Source organism: Trachemys scripta, chromosome 2 (assembly GCF_013100865.1).
Source record: "Trachemys scripta elegans isolate TJP31775 chromosome 2, CAS_Tse_1.0, whole genome shotgun sequence".
In the NCBI taxonomy this organism is placed as follows: Eukaryota; Metazoa; Chordata; order Testudines; family Emydidae; genus Trachemys; species Trachemys scripta.
The window spans coordinates 171,724,142-171,743,219 of NC_048299.1; the positions used below are offsets into that span (position 1 = coordinate 171,724,142).

Below are 19,078 nucleotides of genomic sequence, written 5' to 3' on the forward strand. Positions count from 1 at the left end.
TAAGATCGAGTGTAAACTGACTAGAGCAGCCATGCCCTCTAGTGATATTTTCCAGTATAGCAATTAATCAGTCTGGTTGAGATTACCAGTGCTTCAAACGAGGATCCATTCCTATACTGCCAATAACATACAAGAGCTAACTGATATACCACAGAGGAAATTTCTTTTTGACTCCCTCTTTCAGGGCATAAATATAATCAATCAGTGGAAGACTGGTGGCCTCTGTAAATTTACTTTAGTATGGCTGCCGGTGACTTAATTTGCAAATGTCTAATCTGTTCTGTTCTGAAATTATTTGACATCCTATAGTAAGTTCCATCAATAATTTTTTTGCATGTAGCGTATAGGTTTTTTTATATATATATATATATATTTTTTTTTAAACTTGAAAGCACTAGACTGATGTCATCTTCGGTTTTGAAGGGTTCTGCCTAGCATTTGAGTAGCCCCTTTAGGGACCTAGGGAGCAGAGGATAGCCAGAGTGCCATGCTTTAACACCATGCTCCTGAACTGCACCTTTGTCATGCAACAACCCAACACCACTCTGTGAGCCGCTGAATTAAAATCCGGTCGCTTGGATTCCAAAGGCACACATGGAGTACTTCATGGTCTGCTGTAGCAAAGGATGCTGACTGCCATTTTCTAGACTCGTTAAAAGTGAAACTTTGAGAAATTCTTCCAAAAGGTTGAGAGGAAATGGGGTTTAGCTGACTGGCTCCATTTAGAGGGTTTAGACGATCACTCACACATGAAGACAATAGGAAATGAAAGAATTTAGTTGCTTCTTTCAAATACATGTTTTCTCTAAAATCTGAATATAATCTTTTTTAGTGCCTACATCTCTGAGAGCCATACCACTATAAACTCAGGCATTGTTGTCTTGAATCTGCAGGCAGAAAAACAGGAAGGAAGAACATCGCTAAATCTCATCCATATGACTGGGTGTTGATTCAAACACAAGTATATCATTTAAACTATGGAAACCAATTCTCTGCTGCTTGTAGGAACAGCAACTTCCCTCACAAAGTTCTCCACAGTATCTGGGTGGTTTTTTTTTTTTTTTTGTATCCTTAGATGATATGTTTATGCTTCATATGTATAACATTTTAAGTTTTGAATATCTAATATTCTGTCAGATTCTTAGTGTTATCAGAACAAATGAGAATTATTCTTCTTAAAATTAGGGTGATATTGAGGTTTACATTGCAGTTAGCTAAAAATGTGGCAGTTTCAATCCCCAAGTGTTCAAAAATGAGATGTCAAACAAACAAAAAAGAACTTTTATGTTTAGCTGAATTTTTGAAGTGGTTGTGAATGGAAACTGAGTAATTGACATAGAAAATCTTTGGTTCAAAACATAAATTCAAATATTCACTAAGATTTCTATCACAACAGGTGCCTCCTGTTGAGGAAGGGGTTGACTTCACAGACATTAGAAATGGAGAAGATGAAATACTAGGTTGTCTAGCTCTCCATCACTCTGCCACTGCAGGATTGCTCCAATGTAGTTCTGAAAGCAAAGTGGCTTCTGTCTTTCCTGTTGGGAATCCACAGCATGGGAGAAAGGACCTAGTTCTGTATGTGCACCGCTTTTCCGCTGTTAAACAGAAGAGTAGAATACACAGCCATTTTGACAGCTAATTTTTAAATGGTGCTGAATCTAATAAACACTGACGACTTTACACACTTTTACTAATGTTGGGAAATATGAAGCCTATTTCCAGATGCGATATAGAGATGTGACTAGAGAGCAACCATTAAGAGGTGACATTTTCAGAAGTGGTTAGGGAAAAGGTCCCTTTTAAAGCCTCTTAAATTCTTTTCAAAATCCCGTCTGCATCCACTAGTGATATTTTTTTCCTTGCCTTTCTCTACTATTATTGATGGCTTTTGGGGAGCAGAGAGATACTTAATTTATATAACATAACATGCTAAGTTGGCTTAAAGGACATACAAAAGATGCACAGTTGTCTTGAACTTACTTTCTAAGGAAACAAGGCATGAGAACAACCCCCGCAAAAAAGTATAAGGGGGAGGGGAAAGAGATAAGAAACCAAGACTTAAAATAAGAATAAATGTTTGCTCTGACTGTTGTTAATGCATCTTGGTAAGTTTTAGATACATGAACTCTGTGAATAATATTAATGATAAATATTGTAAATGGCTGCAGTTTTTTTCAGCACTCTATTTTTAGTGAAGTTAGGCAAGTTGAGTGTTCTTTCATAATTGTAAGCCAGAAACATTTCACATATTAAGTATGTGTTGCTTTGCAGGATGAATTCCTATGACTTTGAAAATTCATCTGACTCTCTGCATTATGAGAAGGTAAAGTTTGGGAAAATATTGGCATAGGAACCAAAACTAAATCACGTTTGCTTTATATTCAGCAACCAGTCAATGGTAATAAGTTTTTCAATAGGCTGCGTCTCTTAACTGCAGATGAAGTGAAAAGCTTTTCTGAGAAGGTTGAAATTGATCCTATAAGCTAGGATCAAGTAATGATAGACATGGATGAAAACCGGAGATGTGAGACTCATATCTCATTTCACAGGATTGGACGCAAAAGCTTGTGTTTCTCTTTGAAGGAGTAATCATAATTTGTTGCAGGTAGTAGTGGAAGTCATATGGTGCAGGCATTTGAGTCCAGACCATCAAGTTTGTTTTCCTTACCAATGTACATTAACTTGATTTAAATGAGGTTGAGAATATCTTGTTGTGTTTAAATAGTCCAATTTTTTCCCTTCCCTGGATAGAGAGGATGAACTAAAGTCAGTGGTTCTCAGCCTCTTTCGTATCATGACTCCATGTTACAACAGAATGTTTTGGGATCCTGGTCTTGCCATAGAGAAATGGAAGGTGGTCATATCTCACAGGTTGAGAAACCCCAACTAAGTCAATAATTGAGAAGATACTCTTCGTTATAAAATAGGTGTCTGACTTAAGCCTGAAACTTGTCAAGAACTTTAATGAAAGCCAAAAAGTTGCCTGAATGGTGCATGTCTTTACAAGAAATTAATAAGTACTTCTGATAACTTTCTTCAGGATAGCTTTTACACATAAAACCTCTGATTTTTGTTACTGTAATTATCATTACCATTTGGTAGCATACAAAAATAGTCTTTTGGTCCCTGTCCTTCAAAGTGGTGGTATAGGCAGGGCTGGTATTATGGTTGCCTAACACTTCTTCTTCTCGTTTTCATATCCTGTTCTCAGTTGCTTATAATTTTCCGACTTTAACCATTTGGGCTGAAATTTTTCATGCCAGGTCTCTGCCTCAGGCTGAAATGGTTTGGAAAAGTTCAGCCAAAATGGTTGTCACTTCTGAGAACAAAGCTAGGGAAAAAGTGTTCGCACACGTTAAAATTCCGGTGACCTTTTTGTTTGAGAAGTTCTAACACTCCATGTTTGGGACCATGGACTTGAAATTTGGTGTGTGTATCGGGAGCTGGTGAGGCCAATAGCCTTTGTCATGGATGTGCCTCTCAACATCCTCATGAAAAAAGTTCTAAGCCTTTGAAAAGTCACAATTTGTAGGTACTTGGGACTTGCTGGAGAAGCACAGCTAAAAATCTCTGAAGATTCCATCCATCCTGAGCATGTTCCACCTGGAGGCTCCGGAGGGTTTTCTCTGCAATTGCAGCTCTGGGCTGCTGCAAGCCAGAGCCAGGTCTGGGCACCAGAACTGAAAGCAGGGAGGCTCTTTCTCCTGTGCTCTCAATGCCCCTTGTACCCTTTTGATGCCCAGGCAGCATAGAGAAGAAAGTTGCTGGAGTCAAATGCAGAGGGCATGAGAGCTGGACCTGGTGTGGTAGATTAGGAAGGAGGCTGGCAAGGGTGGGAGGGGCTGGAGGCTGGCCTGGAAAGGACACTGGGACTGGAAGTAGAGGGGAGAGAGGAGACTGAGACAGGCTGGGCAGAAAGACTAGGACTGGGAACCATTCGGTTGGGGGAACGGAGGTGGGATTGGGGGGGAACATCTCTGATGAGAAGTCAAGGTGTTGATTGAGAACTGCGTTTGGCTAGGTAAAGAGAACAGAACAAGGAGGGGTCAAGGGGTGTTTGTGTGTGAGAGAGAGAGAATGAATGAATGAATCACACCGCGATGGGATGGCTGGGGAGAGGGACTGGGAGCCAGTGGGGATAAGGATTGTGAGCATGGGAGGCAGGAGCCACTGGAGGGTATGTGGGGGGTCAGAGACAGATTGGACGGAAGCTGGGTGGGCAGGAACTGAGAATGATTTGGCAAGAAGGGTGAAAGGGACATATAAAGCCCTAGGGGAACTAGGATGGGGAGTCTAGAAGAGGAGACTAGGACTGTCTGGGGAAGGAGGCTGGGACAAGGAGCCAGGATAGGGAGAGCTAGGATTGGCACAGATATAGAAGGAGTTAGGCACAGGGTGGGGAGGAATGGGCAAAAGATTCAATGCCCTCTGGAGAACAGTCTTCTCTAGAGCCTGAAACAGACCCAAAGATTCCTGAGTCTCACCATTCCTCTGCTGTCATGTCTCACATCCCCCTCTAATGGTTATCCACAAAGAGGATGATAACCTACTAATGCATTGTAATTTCAAGTGGCAGATGTCTCCCCAGTGGATTTAAAGGTTTCCACTCTACCCATGGGGATGTCAATATGATGGAACAAGACTAAATTTCTTTTATTTAAGACTGTTTGTTTAAAAAAAAACCCAACAACCTAGAAAACTGCACACACAAACCTAAATTAAAAGGTTATTCTAAAGTCAAGCCTTCACAAGGTAGGAAATACCAGGGATTCATCATCAACTCTGTCATGTATACATTATGATCATGATCATATAATATATATATTTTTTTACAGGACCCTTGCCTCATTCAGTGCCCAGGCTGGACCTGTTTCAGGGGTGGATCATGGGGTGTGTGGTGAAAGACTTTAGGACCTCTGTTTCATTTGTTGCATAAGTTGGAATGTGTGTGGTGAATGAGGCAGAGGATTGCAGGAAGAGAAGAGATGATCCCATGGCTGATGAATAGCTGACTTGATACCCTAGGGTTTCATTGGTAGAAGTACTAAGCACTCAGCTACAGCTGAAGTCAATGGGAGCTGTGCTTTGTATGTATAAAACTATATACTTTAGTGTGTATATGTAAAGCTAAATACTCTGGGGAAAAATGAGTTCCTAGGGATCTCAAACTGGGTACCCAAAATGAATGGATATTTTTTTACCTTAATCCTTCTGTGCTTCAGTTCCCCATTGGTAAGAATGAGATCATACCCCCTCACAGGGGTGTTGTACAGATAAATTAATGTTTATGCAATACTCAGATACTATAGTGATGGGCACCAGGAAAAGCCCACGAGGAAATTAATAATTCTGTTTTCAGGATTTGAATAGTGTACAGTAAATAAGGCCTGGGGTCACACATTGAACAAAGAGGAGGAAATGAAAAATTGAATAGCTGCTTGTTACATGAGAACTGTCCATCCTGTGCACTGAATGAGGCAGTGGATCTTGTGGAAAAAGTAGTATGTGATCATGTAATTTAAAGACTGTTTCACAATACATACACACACAAGGGGGTTCAAGTTAAGGTTGCATGGGCAACCTTAATTCTGGCACTTTAACTCTGGAGTACTTGGCTTTGCAATTTTACTGTTTGTTTTTAAAGTGTGTGTGTGTGTGTGTGTGTGTGTGTGTGTGTGTGTGTGAGATATTAACTAGCCTACATAAGGTAAGACCAGTCTACTAAGTGCCATTATGCCAGGAGAATTCATGTTTGTTTTGTGGTGAGTTACAGTTGCCCCTAAAGCTTCTGTTTCTGGTAGTAGAATGGTGCAGCTGCAACGCTGGTGAAACCTAGTTAAGACGTTTGCTAATGTAGATGCACCTTGAGTGTTTTTGATGTAAAGCAAAGTGTCAAAACTCAACTGTTCTCCTAGGAATTAACTGAACTTATGTTAGTCAGCCCTTAGTGAAATATTTAAACAGATGGTGCAAAGAAATGAGGTTATTGTAACCAACAGCAGTTTAACTGCTCTCAGCCAGATTCCATTTACTGCCCCTATGCTTGCTATTAACTCCATTATTACCTCTTTCTGGTTTAATATCCCTCAAATTCTAGCTGAAAAGAAAAATCTGAATCTCAGTCAAGTATTTGGCATCTTACACCTTTCAGCACTACCACTGGGTGTCAGCATAAAGCACTGCTCTCATACATTCTACAATATGTTACACTTATTATTGTTTATCTCCGTCTAAATATCTTTATCCAACATTTGCCATGTCTATCATTTTGTGTTTTATCCAGAGTGCCTTAGCAATTATCAGGACTATCCTGATTTGAATGCCATTTCAGTAATATATTCTGTGATTCAGAATTCTTTTAGTAATAAAGCAAGGAAAAAGTGGAAAAAATGCTGTTTTGAGAAACCTCTGTCTCCCTATATATTAAATTGTTTCACTTAGCTAATTCCTTCTATTTATAAAGCACTCTTATTCCAGAATATTTTTAGTCAATTCCCATTTTATCCCTTCCAAGATCTGACATGTATTCATTTAATAGATTATTGTATGGGATATTGAAACTTAAATTATGTTGCTTCTATTTTAGGTTTCTGAAGCAAAACAAAAAATTCTTGGCCAGAGGGTTTCTTTACAAAACCAGAGGTACAGCATCATATATATTCTTTCATAATAACATCTTGCATTGGTAAAGAACACGCTGCGTTAGCTTCTGCCCAAATAAAACTGTTAGTCTTTAAGGTGCCACTGGACTCCTCCTTGTTTTTGTGGATACAGACTAACACGGCTACCCCTGATACTTGCTTTTATGAGGTTAGAACAAAAAGGAAGATGCAATATATTTTTCATTAGAAATATCTTAGTTGTTGGTATTATATCTGATACACACAGCCTCTGGGAGAAGAAAATAACCATCTAAATCCTGTACGTTTTTCTCACAAAAGAGATCCTATTCTATTCAGTGCCCAAGATTTTCAACTTGGGCGTCTAACTTTAGGTGCCCAACTAAATGGCCTGATCTCTTTCCCTCCCCCCGCTGCCCCCAAGAAGTGCTAGTTACACCACTCTCAGCATCCCTGTGAAGTTAGAGAGCTGTGGGGGGGCTCAGCATTTCTGGAAAAATCAGGCCACTAAGGCACCTAGTTTAGATGTCCTTTTAAATCTTGGCCAATGACTACCTGTGTGAAATGTGGAAAGTAGGATCTGGCCTTCATTTTTGCCTCTAAATGATGGCTGCTGTTATGACTGCCCTTGTTGGAGGGGTTGGGGGAGTTGTGCATCTGAAGAATTGGAGTTCTCTGCTACTCGTCGTGTGTGTGGGTGGGGTTTTTTGTTTTTTTGTTTTTAAATCACTGACCAAATATCTGTCTTCTGATGGGAAAGAGGCAGGATACTTTGAAGTCTGGTGCCTACAAAAGGATCAGCCGGTAGAGTGTTAGAAAAGGGGGAATATGGAAAATCTTTTAGCAGCGCAAACATATCACCTTTATCTCTCTTTGCCCTTCAGACCCCTTGCTAATGCAAGCTGTTCCTGCAGCATTGCCAACTCTCACATCTTTATCCTGAGGTTCACAGTAGTTGGTATCTTTCTTAAAGCAAAAGCTCCTGGAATCAAGAAATTGGTCTGAGAATCTTGGCTTCCACTTAGATAAAATAAATAAAAAAAAAAAAAAAATTAAAAGCTTCTGGTCCTGAGTGTTGCAGGGAAAAAGTTGAACATGTGAAATGAATGCATCCTAAAGACTCAGAAACCAGAAGGCAAATAAACTCCACACTGAAATATTTAAAAAAAAAAAATCTTATTTCTCAAAAAGAACAGGAGTACTTGTGGCACATTAGAGACGAACACATTTATTAGAGCATAAGCTTTCGTGGACTACAGCCCACTTCTTATTATTATTTCTGTTTGACTCATGATTTTTGAATGCATGGAGTTGGCAATGCTCCTGCTTGCAGAATGGTCATATCTTTCCTAATCCATAATGATCTGTTGCAAGCTTAATTGATTAGTTCTAACATGCATAATTGTGGATTACTCAACAGAAGTCATGAAAATGGAAACATGAAACGGGAATCAAGCAAACTAGAGAGAAGGCCGGTAGGTAATATATATTTCATTATGGTAGATTGTGTAAATATTAATGTGGCCTGTTTCTGCATGTAAATAAACTGAAAGCATGGCCTGTTTAAATTAACTTGGGGAAATGGAGAGATTAGAATTGGTGATGGTGAACCAAACCTCCCCCATATTTATTCAGATGCATGATTACTTTCTCCCACCTAACCAAACTTGCATACCTTTAGAGAACCTATTATAGAGGCTAGCATCTCTGGGGCACTCTGTGTGGCCGTGACCAGGGCCGGCATTAGCAGGTGTGGGGCCCCATGCCGGGACGCGAATTGTCTCGTGCCACCCCCCCACCCCTGCCCCAGCCCCTCCCTGGCCCTGCCCCCATCCCCACCCCCTCACTACCATATTGGATCCCTCCCCAAATCTCCGCCCTGGCCCCGCATCTTTGCCGCATTCCTCCTCCTCACCCCGGACGTTGTGGGGCCCTCTTAGGCGCGGGGCCCCATTCCGGGGAATCCGCCGAATTGGCTTAAAGCCAGCCCTGGTCATGATCACCACTGAACTGAAAATTTAGATGCGCACTCTTGTGCCCAGCACTCTGGATCTGAAGTCGGACAGCTGATGCCCAGACAGCCTGGCTTGAGTAGTCAGGAAGGGGTTAAACTAATAGTAAAATGGGAGTGTAAAAAGAAGGAAGATAGGACCTCTGGGCAAAAAAATCAAGGTGTTGAGAACAAAATTAATCAAGGAACTAAACAACATGAAGAAAATTAATTAATTATTCATTTGCCTGTACACTAATGCTAGGAGCCTGGGTAACAAACAAGAGGAATTACAATTGCTCATTTATGAGAGAATATTTGATCTAGTTGGTATTACTGAAACCTGATAGGATGGTTCACATTATAGTCATTGATTTTAATATGCCAATCATCTATTTAGGAAGGATCATGCGGGCAAAAGGGAAGAGGAGTACCATTCCGCATCAAAAATGGCTTTACCATTTTGAATCACTGATAACTTAGAAGAAAATGATCTTAAATGCTTATGGATTAAGGTGCTAATAGATAAAGTGCAAGATGGGGTATTAGTTGGTGTCTGCTACAGACCACCACATTACCCAAGGGAACATGATGACTGGCTCCTTACACCCCTATCTATAAGGTGTAGAAGAAAGAAACTGCATGATTCATGGGGGATTTCAGTTTGAGTGACACATGCTGGAGGTCTCATGCTGCCAGGACTAAAACATCCATGGAATTTCTGAACATTATAGATGACAATTTCCTAATCTTACAAAGTATTGGAACATTAGACCTTGTTTTAAGAGATAAGAGGATGACAGAACTAAAAATTGGATTAGGTACAAGTGACATTAACTAAATCACATTTACAATGTGCAAGCAGAATGAAGTGCCATATAGTCCAGTTATATGTATATACTTGGTGCTTTAAAAAGACTAATTTTACAAAGCTGGAAACAATTATGAAAACAACTGGGAGGAAGAATTTAATCTGAAAAACTGAGAGTGATTGGAAATTGTTTAAAAACATTTTACTAGGTGCCAAAAAGTCATAATCAAGAAAGAAGCCCATACTGGTTTAAAAACTGACCCAGTTTTGAAAGGAAGAGAAGGCAGCTAGTGGAGGTGGGTGCAGAATGGGGTTGGAGGGGCAGTTCATAGTAATGAGTCTAAATCAGAAGCTAGAAATTGTAGAAAAATGATAAGGGAAGCAAAGGGACACAAAGAGATATCTATGGCCAGCAGAGTTAAGGACAGTAAGAAGGATTTTAAAAAAATTACATTTGGAACAAAAAAGAATCTTCTAGAAGGAAATGGTAGAACTATTACTAATAATGCAGTAAAGGCAAAAGTATTCAATAAATATTTCTGTTCTGTATTTGGGGAAAACCAGATGATTTAGTCATATGGTAACAACACACTATCTATTCCACTTTTTAAATCAGCAGGTCTAGCTAACTTGCATCCAGGAGTTTTAAAAGAGCTGGCTGAGGAACTCACTGAACCATTAATGATGATTTTAAGTCTTGGAACACTGGGACAGTTCCAGAGGATTGGAAAAAAACTAATATTATGCCAATATTTCAACATGGTAAATGAGATGAGTTGACCTGAGGAATTATAGGCCTGTCAGTCAGACATTGATGCAAGGCAAAATAATGGAGTGCCTAATATAAGACTTACTTAAAGGATAGCCATTAATGCCAATCACCTTAGGTTTATGGAAAATAGAACGTCTCAAACTAACTTGGTATCTTCTTTGGGATGACAAATTTGGTGGACAAAAGTAATAGTGTTGATATAATAGACTTTTTGACTTAATTTCATACTCTAGTTTTTTAAATCAAAATCAACATGGAACATATTAAATGGATTAAAAGCTGGCTGATAGGTCTCAAAATGTAACTGTAAATGGGAACTCATCATTGAGTAGGTGTGTTTCTAACAGGGTCCCACAGGGGATCAGTTTTTGACCCTACTCTATAAATCAATGACCTCAGAGAAAACATAAAATTATTACTGATAGTTTTCAGATGACCCAAAAATTGAGGTAGAGGTAAATAACAAAGAGGACAGGTCACTGATACCAAGCGACCCAAGTTACTCTGTAAGTTGGGTGCAAGCAAACAATGTATTTTTACTATAGCTAAATCTAAATGTATACATTTAGAACAAAGAATGTAGGCCATACTTACAGGATACTTACACTGCTTTCTTGGGAAGCAGTAACTCTGAAAAAGATTTGGGGATTGTGATAGATAATCAGCTGAACATGAGCACCTACTTAGTGCAATGCTGTGGCCAAAGGGATAGCACAATCATTGGATGCAAAAATAGGGGGAATCTTGAGTAGGAGTAAAGATGTTATTTTACCTTTGTATTTGGCATTGGTGCAACTGCTACTGGAATAACTGTGTTCAGTTCTGGTGTCAACAATTCAAGAAGGATGTTGATAAATTGGAGAGGGTTCAGAGAAGAGCCATGAGAATGATTAAAGGATTAGAAATCATGCCTTTATAGTGATAGACTGAAGGAGCTCATGTCGCTTAACAAAGAGAAAGTTAGAGTGATTAGATTACATGGGAATATGGGAAACAAATATTTAATAACGGGGTCTTCAATCAACCAGAGAAAGTTCTAACATGATCCAAAGGCCAGAAGTTGAAACCAGACAAATTCAGACTGAAAATAGGTGTAATTTTTTAATGTTAAGAGTAATTGACCATTGGTACAGTTTACCTAGGGTTGTAGTGGATTCTCCATCACTGACCATTTTAAAATCAAGATTGGATGTTGTTCTGAGAGCTGCTCTAGGCTTTATTTTGGTGCCATCCTATGGCCTGTATTATACAGGAACTCAGACTAATAATCACTGTAATCCTTTCCAGCCTTGGAATCTATCAGTCTATGAAAGTAAGTCGCTGCCTGGGCCCTGTGTCTAATGGAGTCTTAAATGAGTGAGATGGGTGAGCAGGGAACTGGGCTTTATAGATGGGCTGAGGGGCTTATCTACATGAACAGTTAGACTATGGCAAACTGTGGTGTAAATCTACCCCACACTAGCCTACTATAGTCTGTCCATATGCATCCTGTTGACATGTGTTAAGTTTGTTAGAACATTTGAGCTAGTCCTGTTTTCAAAGCAAACTAGCTCAAAGCACTCTAATGAACTGATAACACCCATCAGCTGGGTGCACACTGGTAGGCTAACCTGGGGTAGATTTATACTCCATTTGCCATGGGCAAACCGTTTGTATAGATAGTCCTTATGTTGCATGCTGCTACAGTTTTGTAATTCAGAGCAGCTGAGAGTATGTTTAGACAGCAAAGAAAAACCTGCGTCCATTGGTGACTTTATTGCTGTGTCTTAAAATTATGATTTGGTAGCGGCTGCCCCTGCACCCCAAATGTGTATGTGATCTTAATACTGATAAGAGGTGCTGGACCGACAGCTGTAGACATATGGGGTATGTCTACACAGCCACTAGACACTCTCAATGGACCCATGCCATCTGACTTGTGCTCACTGAACTCGGGCTGTGGGACTGTTCCATTTGCAGTGTAGCCTTCCAGGCTTGGGCTCGAGCCGGAGGTCTGGTACCCTCCCACCACACAGGGTGGTGTGGTGGGCCGTTGCTCATCTGATGGTAAAAAGATTTGCACCGTCATTTGTTTTTGGGAGTTAGAACTGACTTATTAGTATATTTAGTCTGATTATAGGAAACATCTTTTCTCCGAAAGTAATCGTGACACTGCAAGCAATAGTCACAGTGAAAAGAGCTGGATCCTTGATTCTCAGAAAAAATCACTACCAAAAACCCTAGATTATACCCGAAGAAGGCCCAGGGTCAGGAGTAAATTAAAAGGTAAGGACTATGTCATGTGTGGCACAACATAGCTGATGTAACCTACTGTGTAACAAAGGTGTAAACTGAATGGTGAAAATGTCCAAGTCTGGGTTTCGGTTAGGCAGTGTTTGTGAGATTGAGGACTTGGATGAAAACTGCCCAGTTTGCACAAGACTAAAATCATGCTGGTATTCTAATAGGTTAGGGAAGATTTGGCCAAGATTTTTGTCTGCCTGTCCCTGCCTGGAGGGAGTGCATCAGCTCTTAGCAACACGTGTTTGTAATTTGGGTATAAAATGAGATCTTGGGGTGCTCATGGATGCTCAGGTAGTGGCAATGTTCAAAGTGCTGCTTTCGATCTCTGCCCAGCAAGAATGTTATGAGCTTTCCTTGAGGTTGGGGACCCTGCTTCAATTTTCCATGCCTTTGTATCTTTAAGATTGCTGAAATGCGAGCTACGTGGGGCTGCATCCTCAAACCCAGCAGAAACAAAACTTGCTGCAGAAAGAGGCTGCCGACTTTTTTACTTTTTCAGACTCATGAGTGCTCATCTTCTGCAAAAAAAAATATAAATGGACTTTCTAAATTTTGATGTCTTTCACTCTCACATCATATACTGTATATCTCTCCCAAGTAGTACACAGCTCCAGTGCTCCATAATCAGCAGTGGTTTCTGACACCCTTGAGTTTAACCTATAATCTTCTGAATGGGTTGGAACCTCCTCACCATCGGCATGAGGAGATGAGAAGTGCACAACTACTCATGATGGAGCCCTTTAGAGAGTGTGTGTGTGTGTGTGTGTGTGTGTGTTTTAAATAAAATAAAAGGAAGTGGCAGCAGAATGTCCTCAGTGCGGGTCCCTCAACTTTAAGACCTCTTCCCATTTCTCCACACTTGTTCGCCAGACTTTGGATTTGTTGCCCTTCCAGACAAGCTGCAAGGTCCACCTCTTTGCCCAGATGTTCGAGGATGAAATAGTCTTAATATTATTTGCATTTGTGCTAATGGGCAGCTCTGTAAGCAAATGAGTTTTTTTTTTTTTTTTTTTTTTTTTTTTTAACATTTTTGTATGGAGATGTCATTAAGTTGGGCCTTGTACGTGCTATGAAAATCCAAATAAAACTGAATGAGACTTAACCATGTTGCAGATAACTGTAAATCGACAGGTGAGGAGCAAAAGTGTGCAATGTCTGCAATAATTGGTTAAAACCTTCTTTTTCTCTTACAGTGTTGCCATTATCATCTGCAAGTAGTGGCAGTGATTACCACACAAAGAAAGTAAGATGTTATGGTATTTAGATTATGCTGCTACTGATGCTAATGCATTACTTATGTGAAGCATATTAAGGGATGAATATGTAGCATGTAGCTAGGTAAATATCAAGAGTTGTACATCTCTACCCCGCTATAACGCGACCCGATATAACATGAATTCGGATAGAATGTGGTAAAGCAACGCTCCGGGGGGGCCCGCGGGGCTGCTCTCTCCGGTGGATCAAAGCAAGTTCGATATAACATGGTTTCACCTATAACACGGTATGATTTTTTTTGGCTCCCAAGGACAGTGTTATATCAGGGTAGAGGTGTAACTGGGTTTTCAAATACAACCTAAATATTTATTTTTTGAGGAAACATATAGTTCATAATTAGTCATAGACGTATAGTAATAGACTAGTCAACTACTGTAGTCTGCTATCATCAAGCTATACTGAGCTGTTAGCTGCAGGTGTGTTGCATCTCAGAGCTTGTCTACAGGGTGAGTAACTATGCAGCAAGCCAGAGTGTGAATCTACAGTGCACCAGCTTGCTTCACAGTCACTAGCCAGGGGGACACTGCTACAGTGCAGTGACAGTCCTGGAGTGCACCTTCGTGTATACTACACACTTCAAAGCAATGTTCACTAAAGGATCTTACCTACATTCTCCTCTATCTTTAGTAAGGAATCCCCTAGAGATTAGGGATAAGATGTATTTTAGTTAGAGATTTAAGGCCTAGGGGTATATGGAACATGTAAAATTTTACAATTTCTACCCCAAATGAGCCTCACTTAGATTTTATTTACCTGTCATTCTTGGGAGCAGGGCAGGAATTAATGTGCATAATCCAACATCAGCTTTGGAAACCCAGTGGTACTTCAATTTCAGATAAGCATCCAAGAGCTACAGCAGCTTATTTGAATATTTGGAACCTCATGTCTGGCTCTGTGCTCCACTATCCCGACACTGTTTCTCCTCTCCCCTCCTTCCTCTGTTTTTGTCTGAGCCTCCTGTCCCACTTCCTTCAGTGGTAGACTGGATTCCCTCTGGCCATTTTTTGGGCTCATGTTCCCATACTCCCACATGCTCCCTGGATAACCCTCACTTCAAATCAATGTTTCCATTTGATTCAGAAATATGGGCCATAAACATGGCTACAGGCTGCATGGCATGCCGCCAAACTACACTTCAAACAATGGACAGTAGTGATGCCAAACTTTTCCAGTGTTCCAAATGTTAGTGCCATGTCTTGTGAGCATAGGCGATACTGTATGAAGTCTAAGATAGTTACTATTTATCATGTTTTTGCAAACATCAGAAAGCTTATATCAGGCTTCTTAAATTTTCACTCCTTCTGCTCTGTTAAAACATTTTGTGGTGTTTCATATGAAGAGTGACTTGAGCTGTAACTGCTTGCTCAGGAGGAAATTTTAGAGTTGCCTCAGATTTAAGAGCGTGAGTCCTTTGCAAATCAATGGAGCCTATGTTCCTAAACCGCTTGGGTTTTTCAGGAAATCTCCCTCTAGGAGTCTATACATGCTAATAGCCTAGTTACTACTAATGTTAATTTTACTTCTTGAATAAAATAGGTACTTAAAATACATATATTTTAGGTTGCTGTTTCAAGACCAACAATGCACAGGGAAGTGCTGAAGAAGGAAATTAAATCCAGTGCAATGAGGCTTGATTTCTCTGCAGTGGAGCTCCCTGGTATGTTATATTATGTTTTTCTCCCCCCCCCCCCCCCCCCCCCCCCCCCCACCCTTCCTCCCTCCAAAGGGGCTCCCCCGGTTTTTTTTTTTTTTTTTTTCCCCCCCCCCCCCCCCAAACCCCATTCCCATACAGTCTACTAGAAAGAGGTCACATACATTTTATATTTCTTTTATCCCCCTGTACCCCATAAATTCCTGCCTACTTGCCCCTCTTATAGCAGTGGTGAGACTTCATCAGTGTTTTAAGTAAGCTGTTTTGGGAGGGGGGCACTGAGTGATATTTTGTTTCCTGATACACAGGTTCAAGTCGGCTCAGCTCATCACTACATTAGGAGGGCTGCTTATGCTTATGCTTTGTGCTAGACTGGTTTGTCATCCATGCTTGAATTTCCAATCCCAATAGATGGAGGGGAGAGGAAGGGGAAGAAATCAGATTTAGAATTTCTGGCACTTGAGCCACAGATGTTCAGTTCCCAAGTCCATGAAAATTGGAATTTTCTTTTCTGACTAGGACTCTTAAATTTGTAAAGAGGCCGTTAAACTGATTAATGATTTGTATTGTTTTAAACTTGAAACAAATCTTTGCTGAAGATTTTTCCATTCCACTGGAATGCTGGTCTCTCTTATGACGTTAAAATTCCTAACACTGATCTGTGGAAAGAAATTACATTGTAAACTGTAAGTATATTAGTGCATCTGTCATACATTTAGATACTGCCTTCAGTGCTTCTACTGTATGCAAATAACTATATAGCAGTTATGGATCTACATACACAATGCTGTTGTGTCCTAGGATATTTGGAGCTAGTGTGATGTATATTATGGTATGCTAAACCTTACGGTTTGGGGCTGGAAAAATTAGCTATCTGTCCAACAGTTTTTACAGCCTAATGTCTCCATGTCTGAAAAAGCTACTGTAATAAAATGCTATCTCGTTCCTTTCATGTCCTGGCATCATAAAAATTATCCTGCTGGTCGTGTCCCTGCTTGTAGCTTGTCTGGTAGTACAGAATTTTATATATAGTACTCTGAAGTATTTTCATTTTGCTCTTCCTTACTTTGTTCCCTCCAGGAGCATACTGGCTGGAATAGATAGTGATGTGTGTATTGCCACTATAGCAGTCCTGTGAAGGGAAAAGAATGCTGTTAACTGCAGCTCAAAATACAATAGCTGTATTGTGTATATTGATTGTAGAAGAAAGTGGTGGTGGTGTGGTGGTTGTTACTCACTATTCAATGCACAGAGATATTGACTTGGTCAATATACAATCCAAAATCAATTGCCTGTATTACCTGACTAATAATACATCACTTATGCACTTCTTTCAGATGATTTGGAAGCAGACGATCTGACACTACCATTAAGTGCATCTTCCCATGAGTATTCTGATGCTGGAGAGAAGAAGGTGAGGTTTAGAGTACTTATTTTACCTTATTCTATTCTGTTTATATTACTTTTAATACGAATAGTTAGAGAACAATACGTTTTGTTTGGAAATGAGGTGGCCTTTTTTTTCCCCATATACAGAGCTAATGCAATGCATCTCTCTCTCTCTAGAAATATGCAGAGGTATCCAGTAAATTACCAGGAGAAGATAAAGTCTCCAAATTTAAACGAAAAGGTTCAGGTATAGTAGACACCATCTAAGTAAACACAGAAGCTATTCAAAAGCATAACTGCATGGAGTGGGGCACCTAACTGCCCTTCATCTCTGAAAATCTCCCCCTATATGTCAAGGGTTTGACTAGACTTCATTTTCTTGTGCAAATTGTGAGACTGTTAATTCCATGCTGTAGCTCTTGTACAACTTTACTCCTGTCTAGTGCTTTCTCATATTTATTTTTGGCCTCAGTTAGTCAGTAATGTGACTATCTTGAGCAGAGAGACACACAGCGAAGACCCTAAGAATGGCGTGAGGGTGGGGAAATCTGAAACTTATTACAGATTTGGAACTATGATGTAATTAAATCAGCACTTCATTTAAAAATGGTCAGTTACATTCCCCAGGTATAAGAGCGGAGGGTAAACTTTGTGCTCAAGGTTATCCCTTATATTTAACCCCTTTCCAATAATAACCTTTTTGGTTTTACTGCACACTATTTCTATTAAAGGCGAGTACAGTGTGAAGCTTCACAATATTGAAATGTTTTAGCTGCTCTCTTGTTGAACACCAGCACGTAGAAATCCAATTCTTTTCTTGTTTTGCTTGGTTACCATCTGCTGTCTTTTTTTGAGTGAGCACAATTCATTTGTAGCAGAGTGTATGTGTAGTTGTATTTATCTTGAGGGTGTGCTTTATCTTTGTAATTAGCAATATGACACTGCTTCTGTAGGAAGCAGAAGATCTTCAGAGGATCGTCTTTCCATAATACTTTTCTCTACTAACACTTTCTGCATAACTATCTGGCAACTAGAAGAAGGCAAAGCCAAGAGCATGTGGAGGGTTAGCATCTTGTTAGAGAAGCATAAGGGTTCAGGTTCTCTGGCCTGAGGCGTCAAAATGGAATGTCATGCTGATAGTGGTGCATGACCCATATCTTGCCTGGCCACTCAGTTCTTCATTAAGTCGCTAATGACTTTTACTGCATTAAAGGTGTTCTGTAAGAACGGCTTCTTGACAATGCTGTAAATCTTAGTTGAAGCAAAATCAAAGAATTTTTCCTGGGTTTAGTGAAAGAGAAATTCCTTTAATCACTTCTTTCTTTTATATCTTTTCCCCCCTCTTGTAACCTATTTTGTGTACAGTTTAATGGTGGGGTATTGCTTGTGTTTGCAAGCTGTTTGTGAATATTTAATTCCCACACTTAAAAAGCATCAGTACAAACTACTGTCATCTGCTCTAAGTAAATACATTACCAGTGACATGTAAGGACATGTTTTCAGTGAGGATGAATTCACATAATCCTTTTCTAATCTGCTATTCAAGTGGAGCTGCAGCAGATCCTTCCTTGTTGGAAGAAAACCAGTTGTATGCTAGCTAAACAACAATAGGGTTTTGGTGTGTGGTGTTCATGCAAATGTTCTCGACACTGATCCAATTATCAGATAAAACACATGGTTCACTGTAAGGTTGCTACTATTTTACTATGTGTATATATGGTATACCAAGGAACTGTTGGCTTAAAAAAAAAAACCACACACACACCAAAAACCTGTTGTGAGTCTGAGACCTCATTTTCCAGATACAGGCTGTATATCCACCCAATGTTTGTAGGAAGTAAACCTCAGGCTACGTCCATACTTGGAGCAGAGGGTGTGGTTCCCAGCCCGAGTAAACGTACCTGCACTAGCTTTGCTCAAGAGGAGGTGCTCAAGATGAGATGCCAGCCAGAGTAGCATGGGCAGCAGCAATGGCATGGGCTAGCCACCTTGAGTACAAATCTGCCCATAACCCATGGGTATGTATTCAGGGAGGCTAGCCCATGCCACCACTCCCTGTGCTAGTGCAGCTAAACTACTGTTCTTAGTGTTCTAACTCAAGCAGGGCTAGAGTGGGTGTGTCTAGGTAAGATGGGAATCACTTCCCCTGCACCAGGTGTAGATGTAACCTATGAGTACCCATACACCAGATCAGGATAGCACTTTTCTTAATTATCAAACAGGAGAGAAGGGAGTCAGCGTGTCTGAATTTATTATCATTTGCGGTTAATGGTGGCTTTAAGTC

At 40.2% G+C, this 19,078-nt stretch overlaps 1 protein-coding gene across 1 annotated transcript in view; it reads left to right on the forward strand.

The window, feature by feature from the left end:
* SYCP2L (synaptonemal complex protein 2 like) overlaps positions 1-19,078 on the forward strand; it is a 51,314-nt gene that overhangs the window by 22,984 nt on the left and 9,252 nt on the right. Inside the window, exons 21-27 of the mRNA XM_034759561.1 lie at positions 2,275-2,326; positions 6,590-6,645; positions 12,316-12,461; positions 13,673-13,722; positions 15,315-15,411; positions 16,743-16,819; positions 16,972-17,041. Coding sequence (XP_034615452.1) covers positions 2,275-2,326; positions 6,590-6,645; positions 12,316-12,461; positions 13,673-13,722; positions 15,315-15,411; positions 16,743-16,819; positions 16,972-17,041 — 548 coding nt within the window. The remainder of the gene's footprint in view (positions 1-2,274; positions 2,327-6,589; positions 6,646-12,315; positions 12,462-13,672; positions 13,723-15,314; positions 15,412-16,742; positions 16,820-16,971; positions 17,042-19,078) is intronic.